The sequence below is a fragment of the Leucoraja erinacea genome, chromosome 1, assembly GCF_028641065.1.
Source record: "Leucoraja erinacea ecotype New England chromosome 1, Leri_hhj_1, whole genome shotgun sequence".
Taxonomy (NCBI): Eukaryota; Metazoa; Chordata; class Chondrichthyes; order Rajiformes; family Rajidae; genus Leucoraja; species Leucoraja erinaceus.
In genome coordinates this window covers 95,283,764-95,305,550 of record NC_073377.1, presented here as the reverse complement: position 1 = coordinate 95,305,550, position 21,787 = coordinate 95,283,764, and the positions used below count along the sequence as shown (strand labels likewise).

At 44.4% G+C, this 21,787-nt stretch overlaps 1 protein-coding gene across 1 annotated transcript in view; it reads left to right on the top strand.

The window, feature by feature from the left end:
- The first annotated feature begins 529 nt into the window (after nucleotides 1-529).
- The window catches only part of coq2 (coenzyme Q2 4-hydroxybenzoate polyprenyltransferase), a 33,437-nt gene continuing 12,179 nt past the window's right edge, over nucleotides 530-21,787 (top strand). Inside the window, exons 1-5 of the mRNA XM_055639527.1 lie at nucleotides 530-873; nucleotides 2,883-3,049; nucleotides 4,503-4,624; nucleotides 16,731-16,816; nucleotides 20,118-20,251. Of these exons, the coding sequence (XP_055495502.1) occupies nucleotides 621-873; nucleotides 2,883-3,049; nucleotides 4,503-4,624; nucleotides 16,731-16,816; nucleotides 20,118-20,251 (762 nt within the window). The 5' untranslated portion in view covers nucleotides 530-620. The remainder of the gene's footprint in view (nucleotides 874-2,882; nucleotides 3,050-4,502; nucleotides 4,625-16,730; nucleotides 16,817-20,117; nucleotides 20,252-21,787) is intronic.

Below are 21,787 nucleotides of genomic sequence, written 5' to 3'. Positions count from 1 at the left end.
ACCCTAGCATCGAGGGACTTCACACTTCGTGCTCGTGATGTGTGCAGCGCGCACATTATTTCACATTAAAGTTTTTGTAATCCTATCATGCCACCCCCCTTTTTGGAAAGCTTCAGAAACTTGAGGCTCACCATGTAGTAATATGAGCATTGAACACGAGATGGCGCTTACTTTTTCGATCTCAATTTCTAAATCGTTTAATTAATTAATGTGCAACTTTTGGCACTGACTAGTTATGACTTCTCAATTATATTTTATCTAAATCTGTACAAATTTTCAAGTAGATCCCAGACATGGGTCACGAAAGTTAAATTCTATACACATTTTCGAAGCTCGACCCACAGCCTATTTCCCAGATATGGACAATTACCTTCTATTACAATGACTAAAGCGATCTCCTCCCCTCCACCCTCTAATTACTAAATGTAACCTCCAGTGGCGTTGGGTGTCGCTTTGGCAACAATGCGCACGCGCAGCACTGGCCGGGGTCACGTGCGTGGGAGAGGCGAGCGCCGGGTCACGTGAGAGAGAGAGAGAGCGCGCGCGTCGGGTCACGTGGGTGGGAGAGGATCATGGCCAGCGCTGGGAAACCCCGGGGCCGGTGTTAGGAGCCGCTCGCGATGTTGAGGTGCCTCGCGCCCCGCCAGTTGCTGTCCACGCTCCCGCTACCGCTCGCGCCGCCCGGGAGCTGGCGGGTAACGGCCGCCGTTGTCACGCGGGAGAGGCAGCTCCGCGCGCTGCCCGCCGCCCAGCTCAGGCGGAGCGGTGGAGACAGCGGCCCATCAGCGGCGGCGGCGGCGGCCACCCTGGTGGGGATGGCGCCGCGGGCACTGCAGCCCTACCTGAGGCTGATGAGGCTGGACAAACCCATTGGTAAACCCATGGAAACTGCACTGACAGGGCAAAGGGAAGGCATGGCTGGGGGTGGAGGAGATACATGGGGTGGTTGAACATGGAACAGTACAGCACAGGAACAGCACAGCCCACAATGTCGTGTGGAACGAACCTCGTCTCCCTGTACATGATCTATTCCTTGCATATCATAAATTCATAAATCTATCAGCCTATTTAGGAGATTCGGCCCATCAAGTCTACTCTGCATTCAGCCCCATTCTCTGGCCTTCTCCCCATAACCGCTGACACCCGTACTAGAATCTATCAAGGTTTTCAAGACTTAGAATTAACTCTTAGGGCGAATTGAATCTACGGGGGGGAAAGCAGGAGCGGGGTACTGGTTTTAGATGATCAGCCATGATCATATTGAATGACGGTTGGCTCGAAGGGTCGAATGGCCTATTCCTGCACCTATTTTTCCATGTCATCTCCGCCTTAAAATATCCATTAATTTGGCCTCCACTGCCTTCTGTGCCAAAGAATTCCATAGATTCACCACCTTTTAAATAAATTCCTCCTTGCTCCTATACTCAAATCCGCTTGCTATGAAGGCCAACATGCCATTAGCTTTCTGCACTGCCTGCTGTACTTGCGTGCTTGCTTTCAGTGAATGATGTACAAGCACATCCAGGTCTTGCACCTCCCCTTTTCCTAATCTGACACCATTAAGATAATAATTCATTTAATTCAGAAATTTATTTAATTCCTTCTTCTAAATCATTAATATATATTGTAAATAACGGGTCCCAGCACTGAGCCGTGCGGCATCCCATCAGTCTGCCTGCCATTCCTACTCTGCTTTCTCTCTGCCAACCAATTTTCTTTATCTATATCAATACCCTACCCCCAATACCATGAGCTTTAATTTTGCACATTAATCTCTTGTGTGGGACCTTGTCAAAGGGTTTTTGAAAGTCCAGATAACCACATCCACTCTTTCTCCTTTATTCGTTCTACATGTTACATCCTCAAAAAATTCCAGAAGATTAGTCAAGCATGATTTCCCCTTTATAAATCACTTTGACCAATCCTGTCACTGCTTTCCAAATGTGCTGCTATTACATCTTTAATAATTGACTCGAGCATCTTCCCCACTACCGATGTCAGACTAACTGGTCTATAATTCCCTGTTTTTCCTCTCCCTCCGTTCTTAAGAAGTGGGGTTTCATTAGCGACCCTCCAGTCAACAGAAACTGATCCAGAATCCAGAACATTGGGAAATGATCACCAATGCATCTACGATTTCTAGGGCCACCTCCTTGAGTATTCTGGGATGCAGACCACCAGGCCCTGATCCGCCTTCAGTCCCAACAGTTTTCCTAACACCATTTCCTGACTAATGTGGATTCCCTTCAGTTCCTCCCTCCCACTAGATCCTCGGTCCCCTAGTATATCTGGGAGATAGTTTGTGTCTTCCTCAGTAAAGACAACCAAAGTACTATAGTGATAGGAAAGAAAGACAGCATGCAAACAAGCCCTCCGGCTCACTGACTCCACACCTATCATCAATCGCCTGTTAACACGTTCACATCCACTCCCCTACACTTAGGGCAGAGTCCAATTAATCTACAAACCCGCCATCTTTGGAATGCGGGAGTAAACCGGAGCACCCAGAGGAACAACACTCAGTCATGGTCATAAGGGATAGGAATAGATTTAGGCCAGTTTGCCCATCAAGCCTACTCTGCCATTCAATCATGGTTGATCTATCTCCCTCGTATTCCCATTCTCCTGCCTTCTCCCCATAACCTCTGACGTATAATAATCACGAATCTATCTCTGATAGTCACAGGGAGAACATGCAAACTCCATGTAAACAGCACCCAAAGTCAGGGTCAAATTCAGATCTCTAGCACTGTGAGGCCTCAACTTGCAAGGTGCTATTTATAATATTAGAATCATTTTCTTTGCCTATTTTTGCAGCCATATTATGGTAATGTTACATTAGCAATAGAAAAGTGCTAATTTGTTCCAATTTAATATTTTAGGAACCTGGTTGCTATATTTGCCATGTACCTGGAGTATTGGTTTAGCAGCAGAGCCAGGCTGCCTTCCAGATATGTCCATGCTTACACTTTTTGGAACGGGGGCAATATTGATGCGAGGAGCTGGGTGTACAATCAATGACATGTGGGATAAAGACATCGATAGAAAGGTAACTTCTGCTGGTACACATTCATTCCTGTGTTAGCTTGTACTTGTATAAAACACATTTATATTGATTATTTTCTTTTAAGAAGAGTGTCTTCATTTTAGAGCAGAATCGTGTTTTTTTTTTAACCAGTCCTTGAACAATATTAGCTTGTATTAGAGCCGTTGTCCTCTACATCCTGTTGTGTGGAGCCGAGTCATGGACCACCTACAGCAGGCACCTGAGAGCCCTGGAACAATACCATCAAAGATCCTTACGAAAGATTCTGAGGATCAGCTGGGAGGCCAAATGCACCAAGAATCCAGAATTCTGGAGAAAGCCAACATGACCAGTATCACCACCACAATAATGCAGCACCAATTTCGATGGACTAGCCATGTCATCCGCATGTCCAACACGCGTCTCCCTAAGAAAATCCTGTACTGTCAACTGAAGGAAGGTCGGCGAGCCCCCAGCTGGCCAAAGAAACGCTTCAAGGACAACATCAACATCGAGCAACTGGGAGCAAGCACATTGCACTGGACAGGCGCTCCTGGAGGAAATCCATGCAGGAAGGAGCTGCATTTCACGAAATGGAACTACGCCATGCTGCAGAGACAAAGCACCGTAAGGAGAGAGAGAAGGAGGCTCGACGACTACCAACCACCGCCAGTCTCCACTGCTTACGCTGCACCAAGGTGTGTGGATCGGGGATCGGCCGCTACAGACATCTGCTGACCCACAAGACTATGGAGAGGAGAGGACAGTCATACTCGTTTCGAGTGACCACCGTGATGATGATGATGAGTTTTGTATTAGAGACACATAATGTTATAAACATAGAACATACCATTGGATGTGGGTGGTTGCAGAATAAGCTTGAATTGGTAATAAACTATTTAAAGGGTACTGTAGGTTATGAAAGTCAGATGTGTAGAAATTTAATCGCATCAGATGTAGGGTCTCAACACAAAATGTTGACTATCCATTTGCCATCATAGATGCTGGTTGACATGTTGGGTGCCTCCAACAGTTTAGTTTTGCTCCCGACTGCAGCATCTACAATATTTTGATGCCTAGTCACATGGCTTTGCAAGCCCTCTAAAAATCAATGTGTTCCAAAATAAATTTTCATGGCTTTGCAGTTATTGACCTTCCGTTGCGAATGGTAACAAGAAGCGCCTGTTAACTTTATTTCTCGCCACAGATGCTATTAGATCCTCTGAATATTTACAGTATTTCCTTTTTTAATTTGGATTTCCAGCATTTAAGGTTTTTTGTTTGTTTAGTGAAAATTGGTTTCTGTCCAAAGTCCCATTGGTGCTGCCTGTGCATTTACAGCATTCATATTTTAACTTGAGAAGTTAATGCAGATTGCTGTCATTCCAACAGTAGGTTTAATTTCTTGTGCTATCTTACACATATGTGTTTTTAAGGACTTCTATTAATCATCATGTATCTCTCTGATCTGGAAAAGGTTGCCAGAACTGAAAATCGGCCCATAGCTGCTGGAGAAATCAGTCGTTCTCAGGCTTTCGTGTTTTTGGGTGGTCAACTAAGTCTAGCGCTTGCTGTTCTCTTGTGTTTAAATTATTATAGGTAAGTGAAACAGCTGAATCTTGTATTAGGTCAAATTCTGTTTTTTTGATTAGTATAAATATTGGAGAAATAAATTTCTATTTACTGATTTTTGTTTTGTTTTGTAACCCAAATGTTAAATTGAGGTGGCTTTCGAAGAGAATTGCTGAGGTTCATTCTTATTGGATTTTCTAGTAAGCCTAATGGGCCTGTGCCACTTAGGCGATTTTTCAGGCGACTGCCGGCGTAGGTTGAATGATCATAGCTGCACAGTGCAAACTTCACTTACGATTGTGGGTTTGTTGTATGAGCAGTGATAAGGTAAACTAGCCATGTTCTGTCTTGAGTATGGAAAAATAAGAGGTGATCTATTTGAAATATATATAAAATTCTTAAGAGACTTAACTGGATGGCTGAGCATTTAATGTTTATCTGGCCAAGGTTCTAGAACCAGCGACCTGAATTTCAAAATGAAGCATCTGCCATTGAAGGCAGAGATGGAAAGAAACTTCTTCACCTAGAGAATAAGAAGTCGTTGGAATGCACTACCCTAGAGGTCAATTGATATTCGAAGCAGAGAGCGATAGACTTTTAAATGTTCAGAGAAGCAAGTAATATGGGCTGATTGCAGGAAAGTTGCTGAGGTAAAAGACCAGTCAAGATGTTATTGAATGGTAGAGAAATTGTGAATTGAATGTTCTATTCTTGTTTCCATCCCTTATGTTTAATCACATGCAAGGCGCCTAGCATCATATGCTGTCAAGGTTGAGACAGGAACTGGTGGCAGGGTTGTGATCAGGTTAATGTATGTGGTTGGAGGAAGTGGATGGAACGAGGGGTTAGGTTGCAGCTACTATCGAAAGGCAGCAGTGACAGCTACAGGGAAATTGAGGATGGCAGGTGAGGCATCGGTGGATGCAGACTGGGGCTTCAGGGCAAGTGGGAAATCAAAGATTGGTGATGACAGGATATTGATACCGAGCCTGATCAGCGAGTGGGTCAGGATTGGTGAGGTTCAGAGGATGGGGTCAGGTTGGTACAGAGTGCTATTTTAATGTGGGGATGTCAAAGTACAGTACCCTCCATAGTGTTTGGGACAAAGACCCATCATTTATTTATTTGCCTCTGTACTCCACAATTTGAGATTTATAATAGAAAAAAATCACATGTGGTTAAAGTGCACAGTCAGATTTTAATAAAGGCAATTTTTATACATTTTGGTTTCACCATGTAGAAATTACAGCAGTGTTTATACATTGTCCCCGCATTTCAGGTCACCATAATGTTTGGGACACAGCAATGTCATGTAAATGAAAGTAGTCATGTTCTGTATTTTGTTGCAAATCCTTTGCAAGCAATGACTGCTTGAAGTCTGCGATTCATGGACAACATCAGTTGCTGGGTGTCTTCTCTGGTGATGCTCTGCCAGGCTTGTATTGCAGCCATCTTTAGCTTTTGCTTGCTTTGGGGGCTAGCCCCATTCAATTTTCTCTTCAGCATATAAAATTGGGTTCAGATGGGGTGATTGACATGGCCCCTCAAGAATTTACCATTTTTTAGCTTTGAAAAACTCCTTTGTTGCTATAGCATTGTCTTGCTGTAGAATGAACCGCCGTTTTGAGGCATTTGAGAGCAGACATTTTTTAATTTGAACTTGAGCACAACGAAATGATAGGATGCGACATAGCAAATGATTTGAATACACTTCAGAGGTACGTTCATTATGCTGGTTCGGCACTGTACCCTCAGCAGTTGTAGAGCAGTCCTTGGCGATGCTGAGCATCAATTCAGCAAGATAATGTGAGCCAGAGTAATGCTACCTCAGCAGTTGTATCATAACCATACATTACCCAGGGAATAACACCCCTCAGCAGTCCAGTGTTTAAGTGAGCCAGTATACATGCCCAGGGCATAACATCCCCAGCACAGTGTTTCACAGATGAGGTGGTATGCTTTGGATCTTGGGCAGTTCCTTCTGTCTTCCATACTTTGCTCTTGCCATCACTCCGATATAAGTGAATCTTCGTCTCATCTGTCCACAACTGCGGTTCCAGAACTGGTTGCTCTTTTGAATGAATGAATGAATGAATGAATAAATTTATTGGCCAAGTTTTCACATACAAGGAACTTGCCTTTGTGCTCCACCCGCAAGTGACAACATGACATACAGTGACAGTTAAGAATGATGTATAAAACATGAAACATTAATAATAAAGCATTATTGATTAAGCATGTGAATTAAATGCAATACCAGAGCCAAAGAAGGCTACAGATTTTTGGTTATTGAGTAAAGCTACTACTCGTGGGGAAAAAAGCTATTTTTATGTCTGGCTGTGGCAGCTTTGACAGTCCGGTGTCGCCTTCAAGAGGGAAGTCATTCAAAGAGTTTGTGGCCAGGGTGAGAGGGGTCAGAGATGATCTTACCCGCTCGCTTCCTGGCCCTTAAGTACTTCTTGGCAAACTGTAACCTGGCCATCCTATTTTTGCGGCTAACCAGTGGTTTGCATCTTGCAGTGTAGCCTTTGTATTTCTGTTCATGAAGTCTTCTGCAGACAGTGGTCAAGTTCAAGTGAGTTTATTGTCATGTGTCCCTGTATAGGACAATGAAATTGGTCATTGATAAACCCACACCTGACTCCTGAAGAGTGTTTGGGGATTTTTCTTTATTATAGAGAGAATTCTTCCGTCATCAGCGGTGGAGGTATTCTTTGGCCTGCCAGTCCCTTTGCGATTAGTAAGATCACCAGTGCTCTCTTTCTTCTTAATGATGTTCCAAACAGTTGTTTTCGGTAAGCGCAAGGTTTTGCTGATGTCTCTAACAATTTTATTCTTGTTTCTCAGTCTCATAATGGTTTCTTTGACTTTCATTGGCACAACTTTGTGTCGTTTATGTTGATAAATAGCAATAAATGTTTCCAAAGGTGATGGAAAGACTGGAGGACAGGCTAGGTGCTGAGAGCTCTCTAATACCTGCATTAAGGAGGCATTTAAACACACCTGAGCAATTACTAACACTGTGAAGCCATGTGTCCCAAGCATTATGATGCCCTGAAATGGGGGGACTATGTAGTTTCTACATGGTGAAACTAAAATGTATAAAAATACCCTTTAATAAAATCTGACAATGTCCACTTTAACCACATGTGATTTTTTTTTTCTATTACAAATTTCAAATTGTGCAGTACAGAGGCCTATTTCCTTCGCTCCATAGATGCTGCTGCACCCGCTGAGTTTCTCCAGCTTTTTTGTGTACCTTCGATTCTCCAGCATCTGCAGTTCCTTCTTAAACACAATAAATGATGGGTCTTTGTCCCAAACATTGTGGAGGGCACTGTATAACGAGGAGTAAGGGCACTTGTCTTTGTGGTCTGTGAAATAGGCAGTGTATTAGGAAATAGTTTTTGTGGCGATTACTTGTTTTTCCTGAAGTGTTGCAAAAGGAGGAATGCACAGGAAACTATGTGACTCGATGCTAATCTGCCAATTAAATCACTTGGATATAAGCTTAATTCTAAGGTGCCACGTCAATTCTCAATTGACGTGAAGTAACCCAGATATTATTGTCACTATTTTTTTTTTTTTTTAAATTTCAAAATAGACTTTATTCAATTGATAAATATATACAATTCATGAACCATTCGAACAAAAAATTCATCCGACATTTTCGGAGACTATACAAATTTTATTTTTCAGTACAATATTTTTACATTTGTCAAATTCCACCAAAACTGTCCCCCACCTGGCCCCTGTCCAAGTAATACATATATACAATGTGTGCACAGTTCGAAAATTCCATCCGACATTTTTGTAGGCTATAGAGATTGTTCAATACAGTTTATGTCGTTTAAATTCCACAAAAATGTCCCCCACCCGTGCCACTCATGTGGCCCCCTGGTGTGGGATACCTTCCCTTAATTTAATTTGGGGGCGTCTCCACCATACCATACCGTGCCCCCCATGTCCAGCAGCGGAAGGACCCTAGACTGTGGCCCTCTCCCACCGAGCCTTGGCGTTGGCTGCACCAAGCTTCAGCGAGTTCCTTAGCACGTACTCCTGCAGTCTGCAGTGGGCCAGTCGGCAAAATTCCCTGACGGACATCTCTCTGCTGGGTGGTGAGCAACACTCGGGCAGACCAAAGAGCGTCTTTCACCGAGTTGGTGACCCTCCAGCAGCACTCGACGTCAGCCTCTGAATGTGTCCCTGGGAACAGTCCGTAAATCACAGAGTCCTCTGTGACGGAGCTGTTCGGGATAAATCGTTCCAAAGACCCTTACATACTTCTCCAGACTCTTTTTGCAAATCCACACTCTGCAAAGAGGTGGGCAACCGTCTCCTCTCCATAGCAGCCGTCCCGAGGGCAGCGTGCGCTGGTAGTGAGGTTCCGACAGCGCAGTAAGGATCTAACTGGGAGGGCTCCCCTCCCCGCCAGCCAAGCCAGGTCTTGGTGCTTGTTGGTCAGTTCTGGCGATGAGGCATTTTGCCAGACATGCTGGGCAGCCTGCTCTGCTATTGTTACTATTTTTTTTATTTTTTTTTATTTCAAAATAGACTTTATTCAATTGATAAATATATACAATTCCTGAACCATTCAAACAAACAAAATTCATCCGACATTTTCGGAGACTATACAAATTTTTTCCAGTACAATTGTTTACATTTGTCAAATTTCACCAAACCCGTGCCACTCTGTGGCCCCTGTCCAAGTAATAAATATATACAAAGTTTACACAGTGCGAAAATACCATCTGACATTTTCATTTCCACAAAATTATTGCTATTGTTACTATGTTTCAACCGTTGTAAATTGCTTTACAATTACATAGCACTAAAACAAGCAACTCTTTGCAACCTAATTATTTGGCAATCATTGTTGGGAAAGTAGGTTGAGCAAATTCAACTCAATCTTGCATGCTAAAGTAGGGCTCAAGTCTTATTTCCCTTCTTACCATCCAAATTGGGTCAGTTAATATCCTCAACTGATTAGGTTTACTGTTTTAAGTGAATTAAAACATACACAGTGGTCCCAGAAAAAAATGACTAATTACACAGGTAGCTAGCCAACTGTTGGCATAATCCAGACATTCATGCCTGTGACCCGGTGCAGAATGTTTAGTTTAAAAATACAGCGTGGAAACAGGTCCTTAGGCCCACCGAGTCTGTGTCGACCACTTGTACACTAGGGACAATTAACCTACAAACCTGCACATCTTTGGAATTTGGGAGGAAAGCGGGGCACCCAGAAAAAACTCACATGGCTATAGGGAGAATGTACAAACTCAGTACAGATGTCATCCATAGTCAGGATCGAAACTGGGTCTCTGGCACTGTAAAGCTTAATCTGAGCAAATGAGGTGTTGCAATTTGGGAGATCTAATATAAGGGGAAAACATACAATTGATGGCATGACCCTTAATAGCATTGATGTACAAAAGGGTTCTTTGGGTCCAAGTCCATAACTCCCTGAAGGTGGCAACAAAAATAGATAGTGATAAAGAAGGCACATGATAAGCTTGCCTTCATAGGTCAGGGTATCAATCATTATAAGAAGGAGTTTGAGGCTTTGGAAAAGGTACATGGAGGCGACCTCTGAAAATTGTATCCACAGCATCCCTCAGCTCCAGTAAAGACACGATGGCGCAGGAAGGGTTGTACTGTCCTGCGTAGTGACAGGGGAAGGAGATCAATCCACGTGGCGCTGACTGGCAGGCGTGGAGATCGATCGGCGCACGCATGGTTTTTAAGATTTTTAAACCTCGCTAACTTTTACAATAGACCACTGATCGGAACGAAACTTTGTGCACTCACAGCACAGAAGAATGGCGAGCTGGCGAAAAAGCATAGCGCTATTGCGTACCGTTTTTCCGCAATTAGAAAGACCGCGCAAACTGGAAGAGCACAAGATCAGAGTTTTAGTTATGTATAGATTGGTAATATGATAAGTACAGTGCCCTCCATAATGTTTGGGACAAAGACCCATAATTTATATATTTGCCTCTGTACTTCACAATTTGAGATTTGTACTAGAAAAGATCACGTGGTGAAAGTGCACATTGTCAGATTTTAATAAAGGCTATTTTCATTCATTTTGGTTTCACCATGTAGAAATTACAGCAATGTTTATAGGGCATTTCAGGGCACCATAATGTTTGGGACATACCAATGTCATGTAAATGAAAGTAGTTATTTTTAGTATTATGTTGTATATCCTTTGCTTGCAATGACTGCTTGAAGTCTGCGATTCATGTACATCACCAGTTGCTGGTTGTCTTCTCTGGCGATGCTCTGCCAGACCTGCAGTGCAGCCTTTTTAGCTTATTCTTGTTTTGTGAGCTAGTCCCCTTCAATTTTCTCTTCAGCATATAAAAGGCATGCTCAATTAGGTTCAGATCGGGTGATTGACATGGCCACTCAAAATTGACAATTATTTAGCTTTAAAAAACTCCTTTGTTGCTATAGCATTGTCTTGCTGTAGAATGAACTGCCGGCCAATGAGTTTTGAGGCATTTGTTTGAACTTAAGCCGATAGGATGTGTCTATACACTTCAGAATTCATTATACTACTACCATCAGCAGTTGTATCATCAATGAAGATAAGTGAGCCAATACCTTCAGCAGCCATACATGCAGAGGCCATAACACCCTCACCACTGTTTCACAGAAGAGGCGGTATGCTTTGGATCTTGGGCTGTTCCTTCTCTCCTCCATTAGTTTGATATGTTAATCTTCGTCTCATCTGTCCACAAGACCTTTTTTCCAGAACTGTGGTTACTCTTTTAAGCTAATCAAATTTGAGCTAATCAAAGAGTCAGTATGGATGACTCAGAATGCTATATGTGGTCCCCAGAGTATTTAACGTAAACTATTGAATAATTTGGTACTTGAATAAAATCGATCCAGTACAGCTATTAAATATTTCCGAGTTTTCATTTCAATAATACTTTGAACGGTGTTCGGTGGTGTTCATTTTTCTGTTCAAATATATTTGGGTATGCCTTGAGGTTGCAATTTGACTAAATAGCTGCAGAAATTTATTTTTTTTAAACTAAAAAAACAAGCAGTGGTAACATTGCAAGTTGTGTTGCAATTTGCTTCAGAGGTAGGAGATAGGAGTGATAAAAAATACATACAGATGGTTCTCCTGTAAAACAGTACTTGCATTCCTAAGAAACATAGAAATATAGAACATACTAGACTAAGTGGGACCCGTTGGGTCCGATGTTCACACGGGAGGGCTGGTCCCCCAAAACAATATTCCACCTCTCCACCAATTCCAATATTGATGGCCAGTGTGGGGGGAGGGACTTGCTGGAGCGCTGCTATGGGTGTTGTGGGCTGAAGGGACTGGTCTCCAGAGGGCTCGTATGAACATTGTGGGCCAAATGAATTCTTGGGGTGGCAGCACAGACCCTCAAGCCTGATGTGATGGCAGGTCACTCACAGCTGGTGGGCTGGTAGTTGACACGGCTATTCCTTGAAATTCCATTTCAAGCAGGGTGCAAGGCCACCAAATTCAAATCCATTTTCCTACCATTTCAAGCAGGGTGCAAGGCTACCAAATTCAAGTGCAGTTTCTTACCACTTCAAGCAGGGTGCAAGGCCACCAAATTGAAGTACAGTTTCATAACACTTCAAGCATGGTGCAAGACCACCAAATTCAGGTGCAGTTTCCTGCCACTTCAAGCAGGGTGCAAGCCCACTGAATTCAAGTGCAGTTTCCGACCACTTCAAGCAGAGTGCAAGGCCACCGATTCAAGTGCAGTTTCATACCACTTCAAGCAGGGTGCAAGGCCACCGAATTCAAATGCAGTTTCCGACCACTTCAAGCAGGATGCAAGGCCACCAAATTCAAGTACAGTTTCATACCATTTCATGCAGGGTGCAAGGCCACTATATTCAAATGCAGTTTCATACCATTTCAAGCAGGGAGAAAACACTATAAAACCACAAAAAGCACCACACTCACAGTTGAGTAGACATTCGGTGTGTTCAGTTGATTCACAGCTCAGACAGAGTCGTGACCTCTCCCTCCCCCATCATGCAGAGACTGAGCCACACCCACACTTCCGGCTTTTACAATCCCTCCCCCCCTCCCACCGGAAAAGGTGTGGCCTTCATGGCATGATTCACAGGAGAGAGATTCTCAACATTTTTTAAACACCAATAACACTTTTATTTTTAATTGATGGGAAGAATCCTTTGCGCCTGATGAGCGGAGGGGGACTGAGTAAGATGACCAAAAATCACAGCCGCAAGTGGTAGCGTTTTATCAAAAATCAATATAAAGTGCAAACAGGAAGTTGTCAAGTTTAGCCAACCAACCATTTGCAGTGCTTTTACTTCAACCCAAAACCCCACCCAACCATTTGCAGTGATTTTACTTTAACCCAAAACCCCAGCTAACCATTTGCAGTGCTTTTACTTCAACCCAAAACCCCACCCAACCATTTGCAGTGCTTTTGCTTCAACCCAAAACAGCACCAACCATTTGCAGTGCTTTTACTTCAAACCAACCACATTTTCATTTTCAAACCACATTAAGGACATTCAAGGTAAAACCACGCTCACACTTTAGTAGACATGTGTTCAGCGTTATTCACAGCTCAGACTGAGAGACGTGACCCTCTCACTTCCCCCATCTTGCGGAGACTGACTGAGGCACAACACTTCCGGGTTTTACATTCTCTCCCGCATCCCACCAGCTGGCCAAAAATCACAGTCGTATGTGGCAGCGTTTTTTCTAAAATCATGAAACAGAAAAACAGGAAGTGGTCAAGATCTTACTTTTAGTAATATAGATAATTACATAAACAATAAGCGAGTTTGGTATTCTGACTGTGCATGCCCAGGTCATAGGTCACTCGTGATACGCAACTGTACTGCTGCTATGAGTGCAGGCCTGCGTTTCGTCCGTGGTCGGGGTCGGGCCTGGGTCTCCGGCGCTGCAGGCGCTGTTGATTTGCTGCTGGGCCTTCCCTGTCCGGGGGCGGCTGGAGGTGTCCGGTGGGCCCTGGGCTGGCAGGGCAGCTTCGGGCTTGCAGCTGGCGTGGAGGGGGGGTGCTGGCTCTGGCTCTGTTCTGCTCCGGCTCTGCTCTGCTCCAGGTGCTTTACCCGGCGTGCCGGGGACCGTCGGCTCGCGTCTTGTCCAGTGGCTGTCGATTGGCCCCCTCAGTGCCAGCGGGGGCCGAGCGTCAGTCATCGACGGGGATGCACACGGGGTACTGTGGTGGCTCGGCGGGTCAGGCAACATCTCTGGAGAAGGGTCTCAACCCGAAACAGCACCCATTTCTTTTCTCCGGGGATGCTGCCTGTCCCACTGAGTTGTTGCAGCGTTTTGTGTGTGTCCTTGTTGATGGCTAGTGCTCGTCTTTCGCCGATGCTGGGTGTTTGGCCGGTAGCCGCTGGGTGAAGCGGGGGGTGCGGCTGGCTGTCCCCAGCAGGTTCCTTGGGAGTTGGAGCGAGGTTGGGCTGGAGTTGGCGCTTCTTCTCCGCGCTGGCTGTGGGCCTGGTGCCGCCGCTGCTCCGGGCCAGTGTCCTGTTGGTCCGGGGACGCCCCGGATGTCTTCAGACGGGGATGGGACACTTGGGGGGGGGGGGGGGGGGGGGGGGGGGGGGGGGGGGGGGGGTGGGGGGGTGGGTGGGGGGGTGACGGTCCAGTGGCGGTTCTGCAGCACTTGTGGCGCTGGGGACCCGGGTTCGATCCTGTTCTCCACTCGCATCTGCCCCCTCTCTTTCACTGTTACACCCCGCTCTCCCACTAACTGGCACCCCCGTTCCTCAGATTAAATATATTTTTACACATGAATTATGAATAAAGATAAGAATTTATACACAGTTTATACAGCCAGCGCTTTGTTCGCTTTTTCTTTATCGCGAATGACCTTTGACAAATCCCATGATTCCTTGCATTTTTCGGAATACTGAACTCGCTTATTATGCCAATGGAGAAAGGGGCATTCGGGGGTAGAGAGTTTCAGACTCACAACAACAATATTATTTTTCCTGTTGTGTCATTGCAAGCTGAAGATACTATAAAGGCTGAATGTTACATTGTCTGGTAGAGTATCATTGCTCAAGTGTCAGGAGAAGCAATTGCAAGTCAAGTTCAATGGCCAGCCACTGTGTAAATAGTATCTATGTTCTCATGAGATAATGGTGAAAAAAATATTTTTTCCGGCTACGACATGTTTCTTTTACCAACACACCACAATTTTACTGCTTGACAATTTCCAAAGTGGTTCTCTAGTTCCTGATCAAAATCATATTATAGAAGGAACAGCAGATACTTGTTTACCAAAGAAGACACACAATGCTGAAGTAACTCAGCAGGGCCAGGTAGCAATTCTGGAGAAGATGGATAGATGACTTTTCGGATTGGGATTCTTCTTCAGATCTTTTCATGTTTATAACCAATTCGCCCTGCGTAATACAAATAATGTTCCCTAATTCATCAGATGCATTATATCCAATTTGTGTTCTAGAAACATATGTTATAATAGAATTGCCTATACAGTTTGGCAATATGTAATGTGGGATTACCCTGTGATTACAGGATTTGTTTTTCATCTTCTATAAAACCTACATCAACTAATAAATGTCTTCTGCTTTGATCATTATGTTCTTTTTTACTATGTATGCTTTATAAAGTTAACTAAGGACTAATACTGTACTAAATCTGGGTGCAGCACTACAAACTTAATGTGGCATCATTTTGGCACATGTTCCCCAATATGGTGGACTGCTGTGAAAATGGCATAAACAGCCTGTTAAATATTTGTAGCTATATTTTTAACGACAGTTAAAGATTTTGTAATAGAAAGAACAAACTTAAAAAAAACAGACAATACCTTTTTTTCCCCACCCCTTTGCCAGTTGGCAATGTAAGGCATGCCTGTTTTCTCTATTTTTCTCACTACTGAGAAAATGTAAGCAACTTCAAAGGTCTTTTATATTCACATGTACCTATTAAGGTACAGTGAAACTCGATTTACCATACAGCCAAGCTAAAAAAAGCAACAAGACACACAACTACATAAAAGTTAACATAAACATCCACCATAGCGGATTCCCCGCATTCCTCACTGTGATGGAAGGCAATAAAGTCTAATCTTCTTACCTCCTTTTCTCCCGCGGTCGGGGCAGTCGAACCATCCATTGTCGGGGGATCGAAGCTCCCACGTCGGAGCGATCAAAGCTCCTGCGTTGGGCCGGTCGAAGCTCCTGCGGCTTGGAGCTCCTGAAGTCGGTCTCTAACCATGGACCGCGAGCTCCACTATGTTAAGTCCTGCAGGCTCCCGTGGTTGGAGCTCCCAAAGTCGATCCCCAAGCAAGAGGCCGCCAGCTCCACGATGTTAGGCCGCAGTGCAGACGGAGATACGATACGGGGAGAAAAAATCGCATCTTCGTCGAGGTGAGATTAAAAAAAGTTTCCACCAACCTCCACCCCTCACATAAAACAAGCTAAAGAACACTAAAACATTTATTTAACACATACTATAAAACAACAAAGAAGGAAAGGACAAGACAGACTGTTGGTGAGACAGCCATTGCGGATGCCACCATGCTTGAAACAATAACTATTTTTCTCACTCCACACTGTCTGATCTGCTGACATCGCCAACATTTTCACCTTTTATCTCAGATTTCTTCTCGTGTTTTGAATCCAATAACGTCTAAAAAAATTGCCCACTGTTTTATATCTCAACACCTCATTTCCATGGACATTCCATGGACATTGGCTAAAATAAGGATGTTAAGGATAAGGGGGAAATCCTTTAAAACCGAGATGAGAAGAACTTTTTTCACACAGAGTGGTGAATCTCTGGAACTCTCTGCCACAGAGGGTAGTTGAGGCCAGTTCATTGGCTATATTTAAGAGGGAGTTAGATGTGGCCCTTGTGGCTAAGGGGATTAGAGGGTATGGAGAGAAGGCAGGTACGGGATACTGAGTTGGATGATCAGCCATGATCGTATTGAATGGCGGTGCAGGCTCGAAGGGCCGAATGGCCTACTCCTGCACCTAATTTCTATGTTTCTATGTTTCTAATACTAATGCAAGAATTACCTATTTGTTTTGGTAATTATATATATTTCCAAATGTTCTGGGATGTTCATTTCATTTTATTGATAGCATTTCACTTGGAGCTGCATCGCTTGGTCTCGTAGTCATCTACCCTCTGATGAAGAGGCTAACTTATTGGCCACAGTTAATTCTGGGTAAGGAAAAACTTTGGTACTTTGCAGTTGTTTGACCCATAGGAAGAAAAATACCGTTAAGAAAAATCCATAGCTATAGATAAAATATTATAGCTTGGATTAAAAAAAAATATTCTTTAAAAAAACATTGAGGCTAACTTGAATTGAGACAGAATTGGCTTCTGGAGGCATAAAGCAATTGAAAAATTCAGTAAACTGAGACTGACACATAATTTATTGCACAATGCTTTATTTATAGTCTTAGAAAATAAAGAGCCTTGAATGGAATACACTTGCTAAATAATTTGCTATGCACATGAGTAAATTCAAGGGCAACAAATTGTCTGCTTTAGGAACTCAGAAGGATATGCAGCATCTGTGAGGTAAAAATAATTGTCAAAGTTTTAGGTCAAGATACGGCATCAGGATTGAGTGTGAACAGGGAAGATAGCCAGTATAAAGAGGAGATGGGGAGGGTTGAGATAAGGGCTAGCAGGCGATTGATGGACTGAGGAGGGGCAAAGAATGATGAGCAGATAGAGGCAGGTTGGTGAGGTTGGGGGATGGAGTTGGAAGACATAGATGGGTGATGGGTATAAGGAACCAGACAAAAGTGTGGAAAAAAAGTCAGATTGAACCAAGTGGAGGGGTGAGAGGGTGAAGGTGGAGTCAGAAGCTGGAAATGATGAGTAACGGAAGGTGATAATGGTAGCTATAGGGGAGACGTGAAGGGGCGATGTAACCAAATGGGGAAGGGGATCCAGCCAGTGAAGTGTTTGGGTAGTACATGGATGGAACCAGGAGGGGATGGGGAGGAAAATGGGTGATATGGGCAGGAGTGTCATCTTTCTACCTGCAAACGTGCTAGGTGCAGCACTTCCATCACCGATATCTGGGGACTGAACAGGCCTTCTAGGTGAGGCAAAGATTCACATGCTTTCCCTCCAACCTAATCTTTTGCATTCGGTGCTCAAGATGTGGCATCTACATTGGCGGGACAATGCATAGACTAGATGACCAATTTGCGGAGCGCCTGTACTCTGTCCACAGTGGCTTTACCTAGCTAGGCGCCATTTCAGCTCCCCTTCCCATTCTCTCACTGACCTGTCGAAACCTTGGCTTTCTGCACTACCAGGTTGAGCCCCAATACAAATTGGAACAATACATGATATTCCAACTGGGTAATCTACAATCCAGTGGTATGAACATAGAATCTTTGTGCCCTTTCCCATTTCTAGTCACCTCCTTCCACTCCTATCATTAATTTCTGTCCCCCTTCTCCTTGTTCCATCCACCAAATAGCCCCACATTTCACCCCTCGGATCCGGTTTCATCAGCCCTTCACATCTTCCTTAATGATTCCCATTATCACCCTCCTTATTTATCAGATTTCAGGGCTGGTAGCTTTTGTTTTCCTGCTTATTACCCTTCTCGCTGTCTCCATCATCACCCTCCACTTCCCCCCATCCCACAACCTGGATCCACCTGCCCTTTTTCCATTTCTTTGTCTTCCTGGTTCCACTTATCACCCATTTATCTCCGTCACCCAAATCCACCCCTCCCTCTCTCCCACCTAGCTCCATCTGCCAATCATCCACCAAATTTCCCCTGTCCACCTACTGGCCCCTATCTCACCTCCCCTCTTTATACTGTCTATCTTACCGCCCCACTCTCAATCCTAATGCAACGCCACAACCGAAAACATTATTAATTCCTTCCCGTGTCCCCCCCCCCCCCCCCCGTCCCCCCCCCAACTACCTGCACAGATACTGCTCGACTGAGTTCCTCCAGCAGACTGTTTGTTGCTGTAGATTTCAACAGCTGCAGTCTCTTTTGTCCCCAGGTAAAGGATCTAGCAATTGTGATACAATATGAGACATTTTTACTGAGAATTATCTAACCTGTAACAAAGAAATAAAATTAAATACCAGCCAGTTTAGACTCCTTCACTACTACTCTCACAACTATTTCCTAACCCATCTTTTTTTTAAATATCTGCAAAATTCAGATGTCAGTTCTTCTTTTAATGCAACCGCATGTCATTTCTTCCAAGTACATTATCCATTGCTATATGTTACTGTTTCTAAATCCCTGGCCCTGTTTTGGATCAAATGAAATGTAATTCTTCTTTAATGATTATTTTTTCCCCATATTTAACAGTGTTTTAATTTTCAGGTCAGGTCAGGGGGAGTTCCCCCCCCCCCCCCCCCACGGGTACCATGTAATCCCATGCTACCTGCTCCATGGTCGGATAGTCGCCAACTAAACCGTCTCCTCCACCTGGTTTGCCAGGTGTGGAGGGTCTGTGGACCCCCAGCAGGACTAAAAACAAGACCTGTCAAAGTGTGGATGAGCACCTAGCGATCCAACGGCCATCCACACTTCAGTAGAAGTTGTGATCACTATCGTACATAGCATTGTAAGGAATGATGATAAAGTACACACTCCAAAATCCTATACTTCCAGCGGCGGAAGTCCGCAGGAACTAAGCAGCTGGTCGAGGTTCTGGCCCATCTGGGCACCATGACGACGGGTCTTTAAACCCTGGGCACACCCCGGGTGGGGGGGGGATCAGTCCGACTTCAGGACTAAGGCGGCTACACCCCTTCTTTAGTGCAAGAAGATATTGATGTTTAATTTATGCAAGAAGGAACTGCAGATGCTGGAAAATGGGAAGAAGCCCCCCCCCCCCACGCTACATCAGTCTGAAGAAGGGTTTCAGCCCGAAACATTGCCTATTTCCATCGCTCCATAGATGCTGCCGCACCCGCTGAGTTTCTCCAGCACTTTTGTCTACCTTTGATGTTTAATTTAGCTTATTGAACAATTGTAAACACAAAAAAATATTGTTAGAACAAATTGCTGTTCCTTGACTGCTTGAAGCCTTTGAGTTGTTCACATGGCCCCTCCATTAAGATGGTGGTTCCATTGGAATTACATTCCACTTGTGCATCTCTGCTATTTCAGATTTCTTTATGGAGTCAATATATTTTTGTTTCATAAAGTACATATTGAGTAACTTATTTAACAGAAGTAGTGCTACATTTTTGTTAAATGCCGCAAATGAAGTGTATTTGGGGCTCTCCTGTATTAGTGAGATTACTTAGAGAAGATTCTGTTGCTTGGCGGTGCCATTCTTAAAAGAGAATGCTCGCCTGAGATACTTGAAGCAGTGGTTTGAAATAAGGTTTGGTTATCATCTGTTTTACATTACATCTAAACCTTTTTTCACATCAGTTTTATCCCACAGATTTAGTTTGATGCAATCTTTTATAATTTATGTTAATATAATTGATTTCTCATGAAAATTAATGTCTTATAGGTCTTACATTTAACTGGGGAGCACTTTTAGGTTGGTCTGCTGTGAAGGGTTTGTGTGATTGGTCAATCTGCCTTCCACTCTATATCTCTGGAGTCATGTGGACATTGATATATGACACTATTTATGCACATCAGGTAAGGTAATAATTTTATGGTTTACCTAAGTGTCAATTTTCTAGCAGCATGCTGGTGTGGGCAAGTTGGGCCAAAGTATGACCAAACTATGCAGCCTCACAGAAGTTATTAAAACTCAAATTAGGTTATTTGGCAGGAACCACTAAAATTGCATTCCAAATGTAGACAAGCAACTATTTATAAGGTACACAAAATTGCTGGAGAAACTCAGCGGGTGCAGCAGCATCTATGGAGCGAAGGAAATAGGCGACGTTTCGGGCCGAAACCCTTCTTCAGACTGATGGGGGGTGGGGGGGAGAAGGAAGGAAAAATGGAAGGAGGAGGAGCACGAGGGCGGGGGGATGGGAGGAGACAGCTCGAGGGTTAAGGAAGGGGAGGAGACAGCAAGGGCTAGCAAAATTGGGAGAATTCAACGTTCATGCCACCCGGACGCAAGCAACCCAGGCGGAATATGAGGTGCTGTTCCTCCAATTTCCGGTGTTGCTCACTCTGGCAATGGAGGAGACCCAGGACAGAGAGGTCAGATTGGCAATGGGAGGGGGAGTTGAAGTGCTGAGCCACCGGGAGTTCAGGTAGGTTATTGTGGACTGAGCGGAGGTGTTCGGCGAAACGATCGCCCAACCTCCGCTTAGTCTCCCTGATGTAAATCAGCTGACATCTAGAGCAGCAGATGCAGTAGATGAAGTTGGAGGAGATACAGGTGAATCTTTGTCGCACCTGGAACGACTGCTTGGGTCCTTGAATGTAGTCGAGGGGGGAGGTGAAGGGACAGGTGTTGCATTTTTTGCGGTTGCAACGGAAAGTGCCCGGGGACGGTTGGCACGGGAGGGAAGGGAAGAATTGACAAGGGAGTTGCGGAGGGAGCGGGCTTTGCGGAAGGCAGACATAGGGGGAGATGGGAAGATGTGGCGAGTGGTGGGGTCACGTTGGAGGTGGCGGAAATGGCGGAGGATTATGTGTTGTATTTGCCGGCTGGTGGGGTGAAAGGTGAGGACCAGGGGGACTCTGCCCTTGTTGCGAGTGCGGGGATGGGGAGAGAGAGCAGTGTTGCGGTGTATGGATGAGACCCTGGTGCGAGCCTCATCTATGGTGGCGGAGGGGAATCCCCGTTCCCTGAAGAACGAGGACATTTCCGATGCCCTGGTATGGAATGTCTCATCCTGGGAACAGATGCGGCGTAGGCGGAGGAATTGGGAGTAGGGGATGGAGTCTTTACATGGGGGCAGGGTGGGAAGACGTGTAGTCCAGATAGCCATGTGAGTCAGTTGGTTTGTAGTGTATGTCGGTCAGAAGTCTGTCCCCTGCGATGGAGATGGTGAGGTCAAGGAATGGTAGGGAAGTGTCGCAACTATTTCTATTGGCTTTAAGGAAGGAAAACAGGAAAATATCAAAATACAACAAGGAAATATGAAAATACTATGACTTAAAACACAAATTAATGTTGTCTACCTCCTTCTAATACTACAAATTACATTAAATGTATACCCTCTAGTTCTTGACCCTCTGCTAACGGAATAGGCCCTCATAATTTTTTTT